This window comes from Pocillopora verrucosa, chromosome 10 (assembly GCF_036669915.1).
Source record: "Pocillopora verrucosa isolate sample1 chromosome 10, ASM3666991v2, whole genome shotgun sequence".
NCBI lineage: Eukaryota > Metazoa > Cnidaria > Anthozoa > Scleractinia > Pocilloporidae > Pocillopora > Pocillopora verrucosa.
Window position 1 is genome coordinate 17,405,963 of NC_089321.1, and position 17,876 is coordinate 17,423,838.

The following is a 17,876-nucleotide window of genomic DNA, read 5'->3' on the forward strand; positions in this document are numbered from 1 at the left end:
CCGCCATCAACAAGAGAGAAATGAGTTGTACTTAAGCCTGGTTTTCATACGATCGCCCGAGATCGTTCCAATTGTCTCAGAATTGGACGATTGGAACTCTCCGGGTTGCCAGTTGTAGCGATTATTCCCATTCTGTCTTGCGTGCGGAAATGACACGCGCTTCTATTAAGCATTCCATTTAATCCGTCGTCACTTCCACGGGGAGGATTTGTCTCTCCTTCAGTTTTGCCGATGGTTTTAATTTGCCGCTAGTATGATACACGGAAATTTTTAAAATCCCGCGTGTATTTTAAGGCTGTTTCCGCCACTGTTCCAAAGTGCATATATACGGTCATTTGAAATCATTTAACAAAACCTATTGTAACCAAAGTTGATCCGCTTTTCTTGATACGAAGAGTGACTGGCATCTATTTTCTCTGAACTGAATCAAACATTAAGGTCATGAGATAGATAAAGAGGAATTCCAACTTAAACCGAAAGCCCCTTGATGTTAAAGAAAATTCCTCTTCAGGACCATAAGATATGTAGAGAGAACAGTGTGGAGAATATGCTTACTGATGTTGGAGTGAAAAAAGCTGAGGGATTCTGGTCCCTGTCACACTAAACAAGTTTTAAAGCAGCGTTTCTCAGGTAACCTTAAGAATGAATCTTAGAGGACTGCTGAAAAAAAAGATAAGGGAGCAGGAGAAAAGGGAGTCTCCTGAAATATGCACTGCTGGTTAACGCAAAAATGCTGCCTTCAAACCTGATAAATACAACCTGGAATATGATTCTTCCGAAAATGAGTAGTTCCGAGTTGAGTGTGCATTTTCGCCATTATTTAAAATCGTTTTTTACAATTCAAAATTCGTGACAAGATGCTAGAAGACGTGATGCTAATGCAACCAACGCTGACGGAAAAAATCAAACTTCAAGCAGAACGACAAAACTAAAAAAAAAGAGCCTCGAAAATAATTTCATTCAAAATCACCTTATTAAAGGAACCTTAGCCAGAATTTAGTGTGGGGCAATTCTTTAGGGTCAATTAGCGACAGTTCTCTCGAAATTCTTTCCCACAAAATGTGAGCGATCCAAATGACGGAGAGGTAATCAGTAGTCAAACTGTCGAACTAAATGAACAAGGGATTGAAACCTTGAATAGAAATTCTTTCTTCTCATCCCTTTGCGATGTGTTTTTATCTTGGTTCAGGTTAAATAACGATCCATGGAGACGGAATTATGTCGATAGTTAACGGGTGTCTAATTGTCTATTGTCAGCCTGATTGAATGGAAGGAGCATTCATAAGTTTTAAGCTGTAATATAAACGTGATTTTCCTCCTCCGAGTTTATTCTGTGCCATAGTGCACATGTAAAACTGAAAAGCCTACCATTCACCGCTCTTTTTTTTTTCTTGTTCTTATTGAGTTTACAATCGTTCAACTCATGAGCTAGCACAGTCATAAATATCTAATTCCTTACCTAGGGTAGAAATCTCTGTGTTGCTGCTATATTTAAGACGAGTTCCTCCAAATTTATTCAGACAAATGGGGAAGGAATTTTGTCATAATGGCGTTTGATCATTTTCAAGAGGTAGTAAATAAGCAATTATTGCACACCGAGGTAGTAGTTACCTAAGTTAACAGACTTACTGACGACAAGCAAATTTGCAGATACCACAGGATAATCTTTTCAAAAATATTTCGTTAAGGTGGTCTAAATAATACATAACCCATATAACATGATATTGCATTTGGAGCTTATCTCGCAAAAACAAGCAAATATTTTGCCCTAATAGTTTTTCCTGGGCCGATATTTTGGGAGATACGGAGGCAGATGGACCCGCCGGGACTCTGAATATTTCAATAAATATGATGTGAGTAATTACATTTATTCAAAACTTGCGAGCAACAAAAGCCATCGTTTTTTTTTGGTTTTTTTTTTTTGGGTGTGTGTTTATATGTCATGGAAATACAACTCGTTTTTTCGGCTTTCTAGTAATTACTTAAACTTGCCTCTTGTTGAAAAAAGGGGCGAGAATTACGCGTTAAAATACTCAACAAAACCCAGCACACAGAGCATATATTTATCACCATTGTTACTGTGAAAAGATCTCCGGAAAAACTTAATTCGCTAATTCAGGATGGATTTGTTAGCGAGAAGACGCAAGGATAGTGCGATAATATCAATTAAAGGTGATATGCTTCCGCCTTAGGTAGGTGGACTAAATCGAACCTCGATTAACAAAAACTTACACGCACACACGTGTGATTTGAAAAGATCAATACCTAGTTGGAAATAATTCCGATTTCTGAAAAGTAATTATGCTTTTAGATCAGCAATAGAGTCGGTATACAGTGTGAATCGTGGCACGACAGTAATTATTCTTGACATAGGCTGTTCAATTCTGTCTTGTATTGAAACAAGTCGAATTTCTTTTTTAATTTTAAAGTTGGCTATTAGGGCTTAGCATCGTCTGAAATTATTAGCCAATAATTCAAAAAAGCTACTGTTTCATTTGGGTTGCTGCCATGCACCAAATCATTTTCATTCTTAATGAGTTTAGTTAAAATTGAAGAGTTTCGAGTCTGCTATACCCGGAATTGAACTCTCCAAAAATCGTCCACAATTTCCAAACTAAGATTTAAATTAAACTGTTTTGTTATAGATGTAGTATGTGATTTTATTTCTCTGTGGAATCAATGGAACGGGTATTTCGAAGCGGACGATTAAAGATGCGATTTCTGCTCTGATGAGGTAGAGGCGTTAAAAAGAGGTGGAATTAGAGCTTAAGAAACAAAGAATTGTTATGTTTGGACTTGTAATATAAGGAAATACCCGATTTTTCATTTTGTTCATTCAGCCTCATAAACAATGGTTTAATTGCTTGTGCGTTATTAATCCAGTTTTCACTGATTAAAGAATAATTCTGTCGCACTACTGAGAAAAACAAAAACTTGGTTTCAGGAAGCCATCTCAAAACACAGAAAAAAAATCTTGCAGCCGGCATTGAAAAATAGGATAATAACAAATCATTCTTGCAATCTTTACCTTTTATCGAATAAAACTCAAATTAAGTATATCTTGTGGCGAAAATTTATGGGAAAACAAGATCACTGCATGAAGGACACTTAAAAAAAATTCAGACTGTGGTGAAAGTTTATCCCGGTTTTCTTAACCTTTCTCTCAGTTTTAATATTTTTTAGTTTCTTTCAGCGATGAAATTGATTACTTCGAATAGCACGTTCAAACGAACAAGATTTTATTGTACAAGTGCTTCTAACATTTCGAAACTCTATATCCCTCCAATTATTCGGATTTTTAACTAATAACTTCATCCGTAAATGCATATTACTAATTTTACCATGCAGCTGAACACCGAGTAACCCACGTGAGCGAATGAAAATATCACCCGTCTTTGCATGAACGACTTTCACAAAGAAACGGTTTTAGCTTTCAGATTGAGTTAGCGTGCCTGATGAAATAGCTATTGAATTCGCTTCAGTTACGAGCTAACGACTTACTTTGTTTCATTCAAAGAAAACGGCTCTTTCATGAAATTTCTCACGAAAATTTCGTGAAACAAATTCTGAAAGCCCCTTTGAATCTTCGACCGGAAGCAGGTAAGTCCGTTAATGTTCCTTGAATGAACATGTCAAGTCTCCTATGCGTGGAACTTTGATATACCAGAACTGCGTTAAAAGTACGTCAGTACAGTTTAAGTAATTTAGCTAGCTTTTCCGTCTGCTCTCATTTCTTTCTCAGAGCAAACAACAATTGAGATCCCATCAAAATTCCGGAAAATTCTGTCATATACAGAAGCCTGCCATCAATGCGCGCGCCAAGCCGACAGAGGGATTTTCTTCAAGAGCGATTTTTTTCTTTTATTTTTTCAGAGTGTGTGGTCAGGCCTTTTTTTAAAGTTCTCGTTGCATGTAAATCATTTTGAAAACAAGGCCGAGATCATTTTCCATTAGAAAGGGAGCTAAAACTAACAAATCAATTGGTCGCGTTTCATTATAGCGCAAGGAGGAAGAGTTATAGATTACTTAGAAGACAAAGCAATTGTGTCAAAATAAATTAAATAAATTAAATATAATTTAATTAAATATTCTAATGTTCTTAATCTCTATAATTTTCAAAACAGAGCTAGTGGGTCTCTATGTGATCGATTTTTGTGGTCAAAACAAGGGAGATGTTCATGGAAATGTCTTTGCATTTGTTCATTTCAAAAAAGAAATCTTTGATTAAGAACAAACTTCTAAGAAGAACACAAAAGACGAGCTACAGGAGGGAATGATTTGTTTGGTGTTTCTGACGCGTGCGCATTACACGCAATAACAGGTGTAACTAAATCGTATGTTGGTGCTATTGTCGTTGTGTGTTTTCACTGACTTGTGAAGTTGCTATTATCTTTTCTACTTCTCTAAGCCCCACAAAAAAGAAAAGTTTCCTCTATCGTTTAAGTTTCACGAGGAAGCTGTCTTTTTTTTAGCGGCTTAAATCGCAAATGATCTTGTATTGTTCTCGAAGTGCGAAAAATTGGATGAGACGAGCAAAGTTGTGACGCGAGTTTCATTTCAGTAAAAGTGTTGAATCTGTCCGTCTACTGCGTTTGTAATATGAGCAAACATTTTACACTTCACACTAGAGAACTTTCCTTCAATGTCAGATTTCAGGCCAACTTTGGGGATTAGGAAAAAAATTATTTTCTGTTTAATACAGCAACCAACACAAAGTGTTTCTCTTATTGTTTTTCACGGCAGCAATTCGAATGATGAGAAGTAAACATTTAGGCTTTCTGCCGTAAAAAACAACAATTGCTATAGAAAAACTCTCCAATAAATTAAATTTGTGAATAAAATTAACTCTCACTGGATAAGTTGTTGCCAAATATGCCAGCAGAAAGGAAGTTATTCTGAGTAGCAAATGCAACTCATAATTATGAAATGCAGGGTAAAGAATCTAAAAAAGTCCAAAAAATTGTGACGAGAGGATACCCTGAACGAGTTTGTTCATAATTTTCGCTTATTTTGTCGAAACAAAGCCCAAGACTTATTAGAGATATTGTAAAAAGAAAGAAAGGTAAACGAGAATTGCAGCTGCTACGCTCCAAGATTTTCACATCTCATGGCGACTGAATATCTAATGTATTATTATCAGGCTAGTAGGTCAGGTGGCGCTCGCTACAAAGTTCTAAACGATAGCGACTTAAGTCGTTACTGGATCACGTCTAACCACTAAGAGCGAAATCTAAAAACTCGACTTCATTACATCACTTTGTGAAATTCTTGTTTACCGAAGGTGTATGGCAGAATTGGCTTGGCATGTTGTTCATGGCGCGGCTTGCACTAAAGACTTGCCGTTTAACTCTCATTTTTCTGTTTATCACAAAAAGAGTATTTCGTTCATCAAAAGAGAACAGAAGTAAAAAGGGATTATGCTTTATTCGGGGGAACATTTTCTGAGCTTAAGGTGAATTTAGTTATCACAGGCAATAAGTTGTCGGTGCCTTTTCATACGCTCGGTGACAAACGCAATCCACTGGCAAGTCAAGTCGTATCAGTTGCAAACCTTTTAGTCACTGGACAGTAAATTTTGCAGGAAATATCAAATGATGTGATTGTTTGTGTTTTTCAATTTCCCATTTTGAGCGTATTAACTTCTTTTCTATAGTTCTCCGATTGTGTCTTTTTCTTATTGAAAAGTTGATCATTTGTGCCTCGTGTCGATGTAAAAAATAAAAACCTCGCTCTTTCAAATACTGATAACTTCACACTTGCCTTTCAAACCGATAGTGATCATTTCTCCTTTATTCCATTGATAAAAATTACGCATTTTCGATTTCCCGCGTGTCCGTTTTCTCGTACGTGACCGTGCGGCGCGCTCCAAAAATATTGCGTTGTTCTGCGTGACGTGAGCGCAATGCGAGGGCTGACGCACCTACGCTTTGGTTTGTCAGTTACTTTATCACTGTGTTCTATTTTCATTTTAAAAAAACTAAACAAGAGTGTATATGATACGTGGGCTTCTACAATCAACAATGGTTCGACAACACAACACACACAGAGTCAAATAGAGCTTGATGAAAAACTCAATCAAGCTGGGAAAGGGTATTATGACGAGCGTGCTTGCCGCCAAATGTAACGTGTAGAAGGGAATGAGTAAAGTTCAATACATTTATGACTGGTCTGATAGCTTGCTCAAACAACATCAATGTATGAGCGGGACCCGGAAATAAATACCACTTTGGCGATAGAAAACTGGACAATAAGTTTGCTGAGCAGTTGAAAATGTCCAATTTCAAGAGAATTTGTGCAAAAAAATTGTGTAGTTGTCCTCATCAATTCATATTAAAGCGTGGGAAAATTTTTCCATTAAACAGCCAACACTCACGAACCCTAAGAAATTCATTTAATGCAAAGATAAATTGCGAACATTACAAGGCCAGGGTTACTCAGATAGTATTTTTAGTAAAAAAGTCACCCGTTTAATTGCTGCAAAAAATTATCAAAACAGACAGAGATTGTTTGCTAATATAATAGTCAAGTTTGGGAACGACTTTTTTAGAATTGATGAAAAAGTGAATTTCATCGTCACCTGTATGTAGCGCGAACAATAAAATGCTAACTCATTTTCTCGTCACACAATACCAATTAGCGTACTTGATGTTCGGTTTCCACGGGGTTTTTTGTTTCAAAGCTTAGCCCCTTTTCTGCAAGAGCATTAAAATCAGCTCCCGTCAGGAGCTCGCATTCATTCTGTTAAATGATTGTAAATCCCACCCTACTTTCTTCAGGGTTTTCGTGTACGTTTTTCCCCTTGGGGACCACCCCCAAGGTTTAACCTGTAAATTAAATCGCACGCATCTCGTATTTTCACCAAAAAGAACAAAGTAAACAACTATTTGAAATTTGTCTTTTTGTAATCTTGAGTCCAATAACAGCGGACAAGGCCGATGTCGCTTCACTGATGTCTGTAGCTGGCAATTTAGCCGGTGTTTCGGGCGGGAACGGTTTACCTCCCAGTTCAACCCCCTTCGAGTTTTTAACCTCGATGAGAGCGATTGTTGAATGTGATCATGTTATTAGGTGTAGCGCTGAATGACAAGCAAGGCACGCGTTCGCCAACTCGCCGCGACAGCTAACGTGTGCCAAATGAGTCTAATTGTCTTCATTGTTATGATTGGTCAATAGACAGAAATTGACACTCGCTGAATTGCTACTTGCAAATGACCAATCATACATCAAAAGGAATAAATTGGTAAACCAATGAGAAACGCGTTCACGATAAATGAAAGATTTGATCAAAAGCCGGACAGCTAAAATCTACAACTATGATCTCGTGTGAATATGACAAAGCCGGCCAAATATAACACACTGGAGTGTACCGCCAGTTGCCATTTTTTACTACAAGCCCTAAATTAATTCATACCGATACGGAGTTCGCCCATATAGCTTTTATATTTGCCGTGTTTCATAACAAAAAAAACCAATATAAGCCCGATAGTTGACTCGTTACGGCATCGCAAGATTTTCAAAAACGGTGTGTAACTTACACACTGAGATAGAATGTACCAGTTCGACTCTGCATACGATCAGGAGGTTCCACACATGTACCCGAAGGTAAACTACTCACAAATGATATCTCGCTAACAAAGATACTTTCAGTTTTGTTTCCATTCATCGATCACTTTCTTCATTTACTTTCGTCAGCTCTCTTCAAGACCCACTCACGTCGAACGAAAATCTTGTAGTCCCGTTGAGCGTATTCGCGGACAGGGTGAAAATTTGTCTCTAGACTCGCAAGGTAATCATAACCTACGCTTGGTTGCCAATATTTGTGTTTATTAGATTGTCTGACGTTCCAAAAAAAATTGAAAACGAAATAGATCGGATCATTTTTTATCTTTTGTCAGAATTATTTCAAGATTTGTGCCAAATGCAAGAACACTGGATGATTGAAGGTAACTACGTTAACGTGAAGTGTGCGGCGAGTTAGCGATAATTTTATTAGCGTAGGGAATGAAACATCCTGAATAATTGATGAAAAAGTGCCGAATTCATTAAACTCAGATCTTAGACGCATAACGTTTAATTTTCTCTTTCTGTGTGACTTTTAAAGCCCGGCCATACCAGCCAAGTACGACAGACGAGCAATTTGTCCCAGAAATCGAAGGGAACTCGACTTCTTCGAAAGAAGGTAACTGTCAAATATATTGTTGTGTTACCTGAAAAAAATATTCAAAGAAGATTAGGTTTACGTTTCTTACTAAGCAACAGGTATAGGGTAAGAAGCAGAAAAACAGTTTTTTTGAGCGAAGTTACCTCCAGCTGTAAATGTCGCCAAATTTTTTTTCCGCGTCTTCATGTAGTTGTTAGAGGAACGTTAATTAAGTCGAATTTTGTCGGTAAACACGTGCCTTAAGTAAGATTTCTGACCGCTGAAACACCACCGTAATTAATGTTATCTCTGGTGACAGCGTTTTTTCCCAATCTCTCCTTGTTTTTTGCCTCGGGGTTAGATTATTTATGCCTTAAAAACACCGCTGTAATGTTATGATGCTCATAAATTTGCAGCCATTTTCCAACTGGAGAAAAGTCACTAAAAACCGCATCAAAAGATCCGCGCCGATAAATGGCCTTAAATATCGATGAATATTTTTCAGGTCTCTATTTGCCTAAAACGAAGTTAAATAACAGTTTTTTTCTTGTTTTTATGGGGAGCCTTGATTTTCAAGCAATAATACAATCACCCGGCGTATTATTTTCCCAACAAAAGTTGTACATTTCGCTTGTTTTCCTTGCTCTGCCCCCATCCCATTTTTTCATTATGTAAATAAGGCATTCTTTTTTGTTTAGGCCATTCATAACGTTAGTTTTGTTTTGAAAATGAATAGGCATTTTTGTCTAGAGGTATATTTTTTCTCGTTTTGTAGGCTGCTATGCCACACACATTAAAGCAGAGCCGAGGGAGCGCGCCTGTCAACAGACTGAACACTATCGCCGAGGAACACTCAAGAACACAAATAAGATGGACAAGGCCAGCGACAACTCTTCCTACATGAGAATGATCAGTGAAAGCCATGCTTCAAGCAGTTCCCCTTTAGTATACACCTGCTCAGCTCAGCCATCGGGTTTTCACTGTATGAAGGGCTACAGACAGTTAGCGTACGACAGCACGCCTTTCGATTCATCGCAAGCTCCTAGCTATCCTTCCATCAAGCAGGAACCTATCGATTACACGACATGCGAGAATCCCTACGACCAAGGTACGCTTCGAAAAAACTTCTTCTCTCGTCTCAGTTCTGAAGCGTTTGTTCTTTGCTGTCTCTTCCAATGTTTTTAATTTTTCGTTCCTTCTACTTTTTTTATGAACTAAAACCAAATTTTCATGCTTTGCTACATCCGTGGAGTAATAAAATCAAGTCTTGTATTTTTCGTCGTTAATTTAATTTTTTCTTCACTTGAAATGTACACTTGTTGAAAGAAACACTTTTGTTGGGCTGTATCACATTCTGTTCTTGATTTTCCCCCACTGGCAAAAGGCAAAGACATTTTAAAGCAATGACCACCCAGCGCCAATCAATTCTTCTCCGCTCATTTAGGAATGAAAATTTTATGAAGAGTGAAAGTTATTTTTTAATAAGCCTTTTTTTGCTATCTTTACAGCAATTACTGTGGTTTTTCAACTCCAATTCCCTGCCTCGATTAACAGCAGTGTATGAAATCTGTCACGTGTGTTTAGCACAAGAAATGTACTAGTTGTTACTGCTGCTCATTTCAGTTTGTGAAATTGTTAGATAACTGATAAACGAACGCGTTGTAAACGGTTTTTAAGCTCTGCCCTTTTGTTTAGGTGCTTTGATAAAGTATATATGTTTTGTGGTTAAAGCACTAACAAATGGCTTCCCCTATATATATATATTCTGTTGGCGGCTTCGCGTAATTTATTATCTCTTCCTTTCAGAACGTTTACAAAGTCTCGCGTCGTTTCATCATCAGGTGCATCAACAGGCCGAGTGTTATGGCCTCCAAACATCTTCAACAGAGGGTAAATTTTTTCCATTGTAAAATACCACTCGGTGAATTGTTTTTCATTCTAATTAGACATTTTGATAGCCCACACATTATGAATATTCATGGCGCTTTGATTTTATGATAGAAAATGTTGAAATTAATTTTAATTGTTATGGAGTGAACCGAACACAATATCTGAAATTTAAGGCGCAGATGTTTTTACCATGATTGCTGCATCACTTTAATATTTTCTTTGGCAAACACATATGAACTCATGACAGCCTTAAGCCAGATGCTCTTTCTTTCCCGAAAGCAATTTCTTGCTCTTTTTCATTTTCAAAATCAATTAAATTATTTTCAAACACCATTCGCTCTGGACTTAAAATAATCGGCTATATTTTTTCTTCTCGACCTTCAGTATTCTTGTTTTTGTGAGTGCGAGTTGTTTTCTTTTTTTGTATGCGAGTTATGATGCTTTTCTCCACTTAAAAATCTTAACAAAAAAAATACTCGCTAATTGAGGTAAAAACATTTTCAAAGGGTTTTAGGAAGATCCCTAGTTTACATTTGGGATGAATCCTTGGCTTAGTTCCTTGGATCGTTTATTCCCCGCCGCTTCGCAAATTCACTACTCGATCTAGTGTTACAATCCAAGCTTCCAGATTTCTCACAAGCCAAGATGCTATTGTTTGCATTTTGTATTTCTGTAATTAAATTATACGTTGACAGCGGTACATTTCAGTGGGGCATTTTAAGCCTTGAAGCACGGTAAAACATGATAGGCTTTTCCAAACTTTTTAAAATTAGTTTAGATTTTGAGAGCCATTTACTCGGTATTGTCAAAGGTAATTTAATTTGCTTGGTGTAGGAGAGTCGTTTAAAATTCACAATCATCATGCAGGTGTATTTTAGCTTTCAATGGGCTAAATTTCAGCTGATTAGTGTTTTAAAGTTCTCTTCCTCCTGAATATCTATTCAAAGCGCACAAAACCTTGTTCTCTTACCGGTAGAAATTAGTTGCAAAAGTGTTATACATGACCTTTTAATTTCCCAATTGCGCTCAAATGAAGCAGAAGAGATTTGCTCTTCTTTGCAGTCTTGTTGGTAACCGCCATGATATAGAAAAGAGCATTTATTGACAGCGAATAGAATAAAAACACACCTCTTAACTCTGCTCATTTTTATTATACAAATAAAGGAATTAAGCTATGTTGAAGTTCAGAATATAGAGTTTCTTTTCGCTCGATCAAGTTTGTTTGAAGTTGCTTAAGAAAATAAGTAGGTTGAATTCGGAGCCTTTTCAAGCGACGCGAGCAATGTCACCAGAGAATTGCTCACAAATTGTCAGTAAAAATTTTTCAACGGCTTCCAGAGACTCACGAAAGTGTTTCAATCAATGTTCACACGTGAATGAATCGATGATTTGATGAGCTCTGTAGTTTGTTCTTGTTTATGCGGATTTTGGTTTCTTTCATTCGATTAATTACATAAGTAGGTAGCTTCTCCTATCATGGTGATACCAAACACTTCAGCCCACATCCCGATCAACTCACTCGAATAGTTAACGTTGAATTTGCCATTTCACAGTTTTGTCGCGTTCTGAATCTGAAACTCAGACTTACCCAATGCGTTCTAAATATTCTAGAAAATAAAATGCGAGCACAAAGTATGGCTAATAATTCAATTCACAGTTTCTTTAATTGTAGAAACGGAAGACGGTACAATTTTCAAAAATAAAAAAATAGAAAAACCTCGAGGCACATAAAATCACCTGCAACTACGTTAATAGATCATGTTCCTTCGAAAATAGTCAGTGAATGCATAGTGATCCTGTCTATTATAAACTGAGATCTGTCCACCAAAACAATTTGAAGGCAATTTTAGGGTTTTCTGTGTCGAATAATCGTTCCATGCTGTGTGCCTCTCGTTAATTTCTGCTAGCCGCGATTTATGCGGCGAATGGCCTTTTCTGCAGCTCCACTGCCATTCACACGGTTGGATGAACGATATTACTAGAACTTTTCATTCAATAAACGAATGTTTTCTCGTGAATCGTTCTTGAAGCGATCCGTCTTCACGCAGCCGCCTAAAGCAATCGTGGAGCGATTTTTCGTTGAGCTCTGCTTTGTTTTGACGCGGCCCTCTAGCCGTTTGTACCACTGAGGTACTGCCGAGGTGTTTTTATTTCTAACCCACAACTGAACGGTCTTAACTCCATTTCACGCACAGTAACTGTGTACAAGGCCTCGTCGTGCATTAAAATATTGGAATAAAGAGGAAGGGAAGCCTCAATTTATACCAAAGACAGGATATTTACAGTGGTAAACGGGAAGCGATATGTCAACAAGAAAGGGCGGAAACGATCAGAGATTTAAGAGTGTACTTTAAAACACTCCGAACACGGGAAACGGGTTAATTTTTACTAGCGCTTCTGAAACGAAAAAGGCATTGGAATCTGAAATAATGTAGTGAACCAATCCAAAGCGAAAATTTAGGGGGCAGAAACGTACCAGTGAATAGGTTGTAATGATAGCATACTTCTCTCAGTACACTGCGAGATTGCGTCGAGATTTCAGTGATTTACGGCTGCATGGTGACAAGCCTATTTTCTTTCCTGTTTAAACGTTTCTGTTATCAAAGGGACACGCGTACTGTTAAATCCGCTTGGCAGAAAAAATATCATAATACTGCTGACATAGTGGTATTTAATATTGAAACTATTTCAAAAGATACCAGCTCAGTTTAAAGGTTGTGCGAGCTCTCTGTAGTGGAAGCTCCGGTGATTTTCACCAAAACACAGTGCTTAAGGACTTTACCATTTTGTCTCTTATTTGGGCTAAACAACGACCGGACGTAATACGTTACAAAGCAGCATTCAACTTTGCTTGCCACTGACCGAATAATAGCTCTCAGCCGTTTAAGAAATGTTTCATTTATCTTTGCTGCGAATCCTTCTTTGATCTGAAAGAGCAGTAACATTCATGGCCTCCATGCACACGTTCGGTAAGAAAAAATAAACTCACTCGAAGTTTTTGCCATTTACTTGAAAGTAGAAAATAATTGAAATCTCAAAAAACTAATATAATTTTCTTATTTTCTCTGGTAAAAAGATATTCGCTGTCATCTTTGTCTTAGAGCGAAATTGAGTTATTTTGGAATAATGTGGTAATTTGCAATGTTCTAATTTTTTCTTTCACTTTCTTCTTAAGCTGCAGTTTATGATCCAAGTGTTCATTCCTTTTACGACGAACCTTTGCCGTACGCAGAGAGATATCATAAATACACCGACTTCAAAGAACACAAGCCAACTTATAGGGACGGTAAGTCTAACAATTTTTTCCCTACTAAAGGTTTTTATAACCCTTTGCGTCGACTCGAGTTTCGTGCAAAGGTAAACCCATTAAATGTCGCAAGTAAACCTTTTTTTCCATTTCGATGGAAATTAATCTGTCGCAGATTTCGCCTGCTTCTTTACTTTCTGATTTTTTTTGTGTATGTGACAGCAAACTGAACAGCAACGAACACAGAAAAATATTTGTACAAATACTTGAGTGAACGGAAGATACTTGCTGGTAAATTAATATGATTTATACAACACCGCTCTAGTTTGCAAACGATCAAGGTATTACGCGTATCACAGAGGGGGTTTCCTTTACAAGATTTTCTATTTCTCGATAATAAACCGATGTGAAAGAAGACCATGGAAAAAAGCATTAAATTTTTCATTGCACCTGCTTTATTTGGTCAAAATTAAACCTATTGGATATCATATCTAGCTCAATAGAACTTTCTCGTTTTCTGAGGATTTATAGAAATGTTGATTTTCTTTCTGGACATATTTTTTAACGAACGGATACAAAGTGCTCCAAAATCGCAAATTCTAGCTCGATAACTGATGAGATGAATTTTGCGCTAAAAGCGTGCGCGCTATCTCTGTATTGCACTAATTACCAGACTTATTTTGATTACATTCGTAAAGCAGCAAGGCACCCAAGAAATATTCAATGCGACACATGAACACCGTTGAGATATTTATCAAACACTTTGCCATTACCTAGTCATTACACGAAGTAAACCGTTTTCCGGATAAAAGCTACAGTGTAATCTTTACTTAACCATTATTCTTGCCAAGCAATTTTTTTATTCGTATCTTGCCTTAAGAAAACGAAACCATCCGCTAACGTGTAATTGCTTAAATTGGTGGAAAATTCACCTCCTTTTCGATTCTATATCATCAATTAATTTCAGGAAGTTTTCTTGCTGATTAAGACATAAATATTAGGCAAAAACGCAACTTTTCCAACGAGATCTATGCCTCGATTCAAAATGGGTGTGCGAGGAGTGTTTGAAAGACCCGGATGTTAGCGCCACTTGAAACAGCTAAAATAGACAATGAGCACACAACCAACTAAGTCCGCGTGAATACGGTTTTGTTCAAAAACCAGTGGGAAACACAATGTCGGTCTAATCATTTTTTACCTTTTTTCTAGAAAGTATTGCTTCTTTGCTCTCCTTTTTTGAATAATTACAAGATAAATTACTTTTAGGAAAACCAAACATGATGACGCCAAACTTTTCAGAATCTTTGACAAATGTCAAAATCGTTTGATTTCTATTCTGTTAAGGGAACTTTGCACGTCGCAAGATTAATTTCGATCTTTTATTTGTTATTTTCGTTTTGTAACTTAATTAAAACGTGAAATGCAAACGTTTTTGCAGAGATCACCCACCGAACATCAAATTAAGCCACACGCGAAGACAGCAATTTCAAATGAAAACTATTGCTCGTAAAAACCCATGGGATGTCTCTATCGCAAAGATCACGGCCACACTACATTATGCAAACAGAGCAACCTTCGGACTTACAAATGCGTCATCTGCTGCGCTGAAGTTTCTTAATCGACTAAAAGTGTTTTGAATATCAATGGAAAGTTAGAAGAGCCATTTCATATCTCTGGGCGCTTTGTCAAAGTGCAGCTAATGGTGTTTTCTTGCAATTAATCAAGTTTCATCGTATTCTTTCAATGATAAGCTCTGGCTAATACGCTCCCCACACATGGCTTTTCTCTGCTCGGTTATTTTGAACTATTTAGTATGCGTAACAGCTGTAAAGAGTAGCATTTTACGAGAGCAGTCTAATTTGAATACACTCAGCAAAATGGGAAAATAATTCTTCTATTCTTCGGTTAGGAATCAAAAAAAACTTTTCAATAGGCATGGCCTTAAACACACGGTGAAAATTAGGGAAAATGAAAAAACGAAGCATGAAAGGAGACGAAATTTAAACCACGTTTAAAAAATTGTTGCAGAGCGCTCCTAGAAACGGCTTTTAGGTATTTGATACACTCGGCATTTCTTCTCGGGGAAAAACAAACGGAACAGCGTATTCTTTTAGTTTTGAAAGGTTACTTATAACCTCGAAAGGTGAAAAAGGCAGTATACAATTAAATGTGCTTTAAAGATTTATTCATTGCTGTTTCGAACCTAAGTAACTAAAAATATTCACAATCAAATTTTCCCTGTTTATGAAGTGGACATCTTGCCTTCCTGAAAAACATGTAATTCAATTATTGCGACTTCAGACAAAATTTGCTTTTCACCCACCAAGATAGCCCTCGCTGCTTTTTTGATTCATAAAATGGTGTATTGGTTTGGTTCGAAAGTTGTCAATAGTCCTAAAGATTTCCTGCACATCTGGCCTCATTGCGAATGTAATTGTGTTTTTTTTCCTATTTTCTGGTCCAGACTGTTTTTCCGAGTAATATCTAAAACAGAATCACTTTGACATTAGCAGCTAACTGTGTATGAATGATTCATGAATGATCTATTAAATTTCTATACTTTTACATGCAACAATGAATTTTTCAAAAGTAATGTTTATGTTTAACTTGCCAAGAAAAATACGACTGATTGTATGAATATCTCCCTTTGGATGTCATTCTTTAAATCACCAGTAAGGTCACCGTAAAGTCTAAAATGGATGTGTAAGTTATTAAAACGTGCCGTTCTTTTGCAAAACATAGGTCCTGAGTTTAAAGTTCCGAACGGTGTCACATATCCAGAACCCAGGGCCTTCCAAAGACGGGGCTCATTGCAACTGTGGCAGTTCCTTGTGGCTCTTTTGGACGAGCCTGAATGTTCCTCGTTTATCGCTTGGACGGGGCGTGGCATGGAGTTCAAACTCATTGACCCTGAAGAAGTAGCTCGTCGATGGGGAATTCAGAAAAACCGTCCTGCCATGAACTACGACAAACTGAGCCGTTCTCTTCGTTATTACTACGAGAAAGGAATTATGCAGAAAGTAGCTGGTGAACGTTATGTCTACAAATTTGTGTGCAGTCCTGAGGCCCTCTTCAGCATGGCATTTCCTGATTCACAGAAACCTTACATCAAGCCAGAGTGTCGGGAGCCAAAGCCTGTGAGCCCGCACGCACCTCAGCAGCTTCTTCCTATGCCAAAAGAATCATATCCCAAGCCACCCTTTCCTCAACAGCACTTTGTCAACCCCTCAGCCAGTTGTTATCAAGCAGAGTGGGACCTGGACACTACATGTGTATACTAGGCTTATGAGCTTCAAACAAACAAACAAACAAAAAAACAATGATAACGAAGCAGCTGTAAGTTTTGCAATGAAAAGTTAAATATTGTATCATGACAAAAATCATACTTTGCAGAATGATTTGGCAATGCAGTGATATGGAATATCACGTAGCTTTTCGAATGATTCCTTCGCATATTTTATGACTCCTTCTGGCCAATATAATTTGAGCCTATTCTTATACATGACCAGCAAGGAATAATCGAAGAAAAGAAAAATTGACCTTGAACTGCCGCTGCTATTGTTATTGACGAAAATCCAGGATCGAGAAAGGAATGCCATGGGCTATACGCACCACGTGATATTTTGTATGCAAAGCCGGCCGGCCTTTGTAAAGTTAGAGTGTCAATAAAAACCAGATATATGAAAATATGTGGATACGATCTATTCCAGCGTAAGATTGTTGGAGTACTCGTGTTTTGTCTATAGATGTAAGAAAAAACATTATATCAATAACATTATTGTTTATAAGATGTAAAATACATTTTGACTGAATATCTATGAAATTAAATTTGTAATATTTCTGAGGCAACTTGAGAGCTCAATAAAAAGATGACAAAATGAAAAACGAATAAGACTGCAAAATATACGAAACATAGAAACGAGTACGTATGAGTTAGTAAATGTCGGAACTTTTTCATTCAGAACTATTTTAGTTTTATTTTGAAAGGCCCAGATTTTAATTTCGTTTTCAAAGGGGGCATAAACAACGCTTTAAGTGTAGCAAATCGAGTAACAAAACTAGTGTAGGGAAATTGACGTCGGAAAGTTGACCTGTGGTGTCAGCTAATTGACCAAGGGCGTCGGCGAAGCGACCAGGTATCATTGAAACAGTATGAAATTGGGCGGAGTTATTCCAAGACTTTCAAGCTACAATCAGTTACAAAAATGTTGAGTCATCTTGAACAAAAAATGAGCATACCAACCTCATCAGATGGCCAAGAGAGAAATTTAGTGAAAAAACCAAGAACTACCCTTCTTCCCATATTCAATGTTTTTCATTGAAGTTTTTTACATGACATTGCTCAGCTACCAACATTGCAAAGAGGGGAGTGAGAAGATCACATTATGACACATGGTAACTTGTCTCAACTACTTTTGTAACTGGTTGTAGCTCTTTGTAACGTCTGAACCTCTCTTGGTGATGCATGATCAATAAATATTTCATCAAGATACAACATTATACAAAGTTTAGGTGGATCAAAACCATCTTATTTTATTCTACTTATTTGATAATATACGAGAACAAATTATGCGCATCTGATTGGCTGGAAACAGTGCA

At 37.3% G+C, this 17,876-nt stretch overlaps 1 protein-coding gene across 2 annotated transcripts; it reads left to right on the plus strand.

Moving 5' to 3' along the window:
* The first annotated feature begins 3,379 nt into the window (after positions 1–3,379).
* LOC131781393 (ETS translocation variant 1-like) lies at positions 3,380–17,173 on the plus strand. Of its 2 annotated transcripts, none has more exons than XM_059098040.2 (8): positions 3,380–3,600; positions 7,693–7,786; positions 7,896–7,943; positions 8,102–8,179; positions 8,916–9,248; positions 9,947–10,030; positions 13,206–13,316; positions 16,020–17,173. In XM_059098040.2, exons 3-8 carry the CDS (start codon positions 7,919–7,921, stop codon positions 16,556–16,558), a joined length of 1,170 nt encoding a protein of 389 aa, XP_058954023.1. In that variant the 5' UTR covers positions 3,380–3,600; positions 7,693–7,786; positions 7,896–7,918; the 3' UTR covers positions 16,559–17,173. The 2 variants fall into 2 exon arrangements, with proteins under 2 accessions (XP_058954023.1, XP_058954022.1); XM_059098039.2 differs by lacking the exon at positions 3,380–3,600 and adding an exon at positions 7,318–7,602.
* The last annotated feature ends 703 nt before the right edge of the window (positions 17,174–17,876 follow it).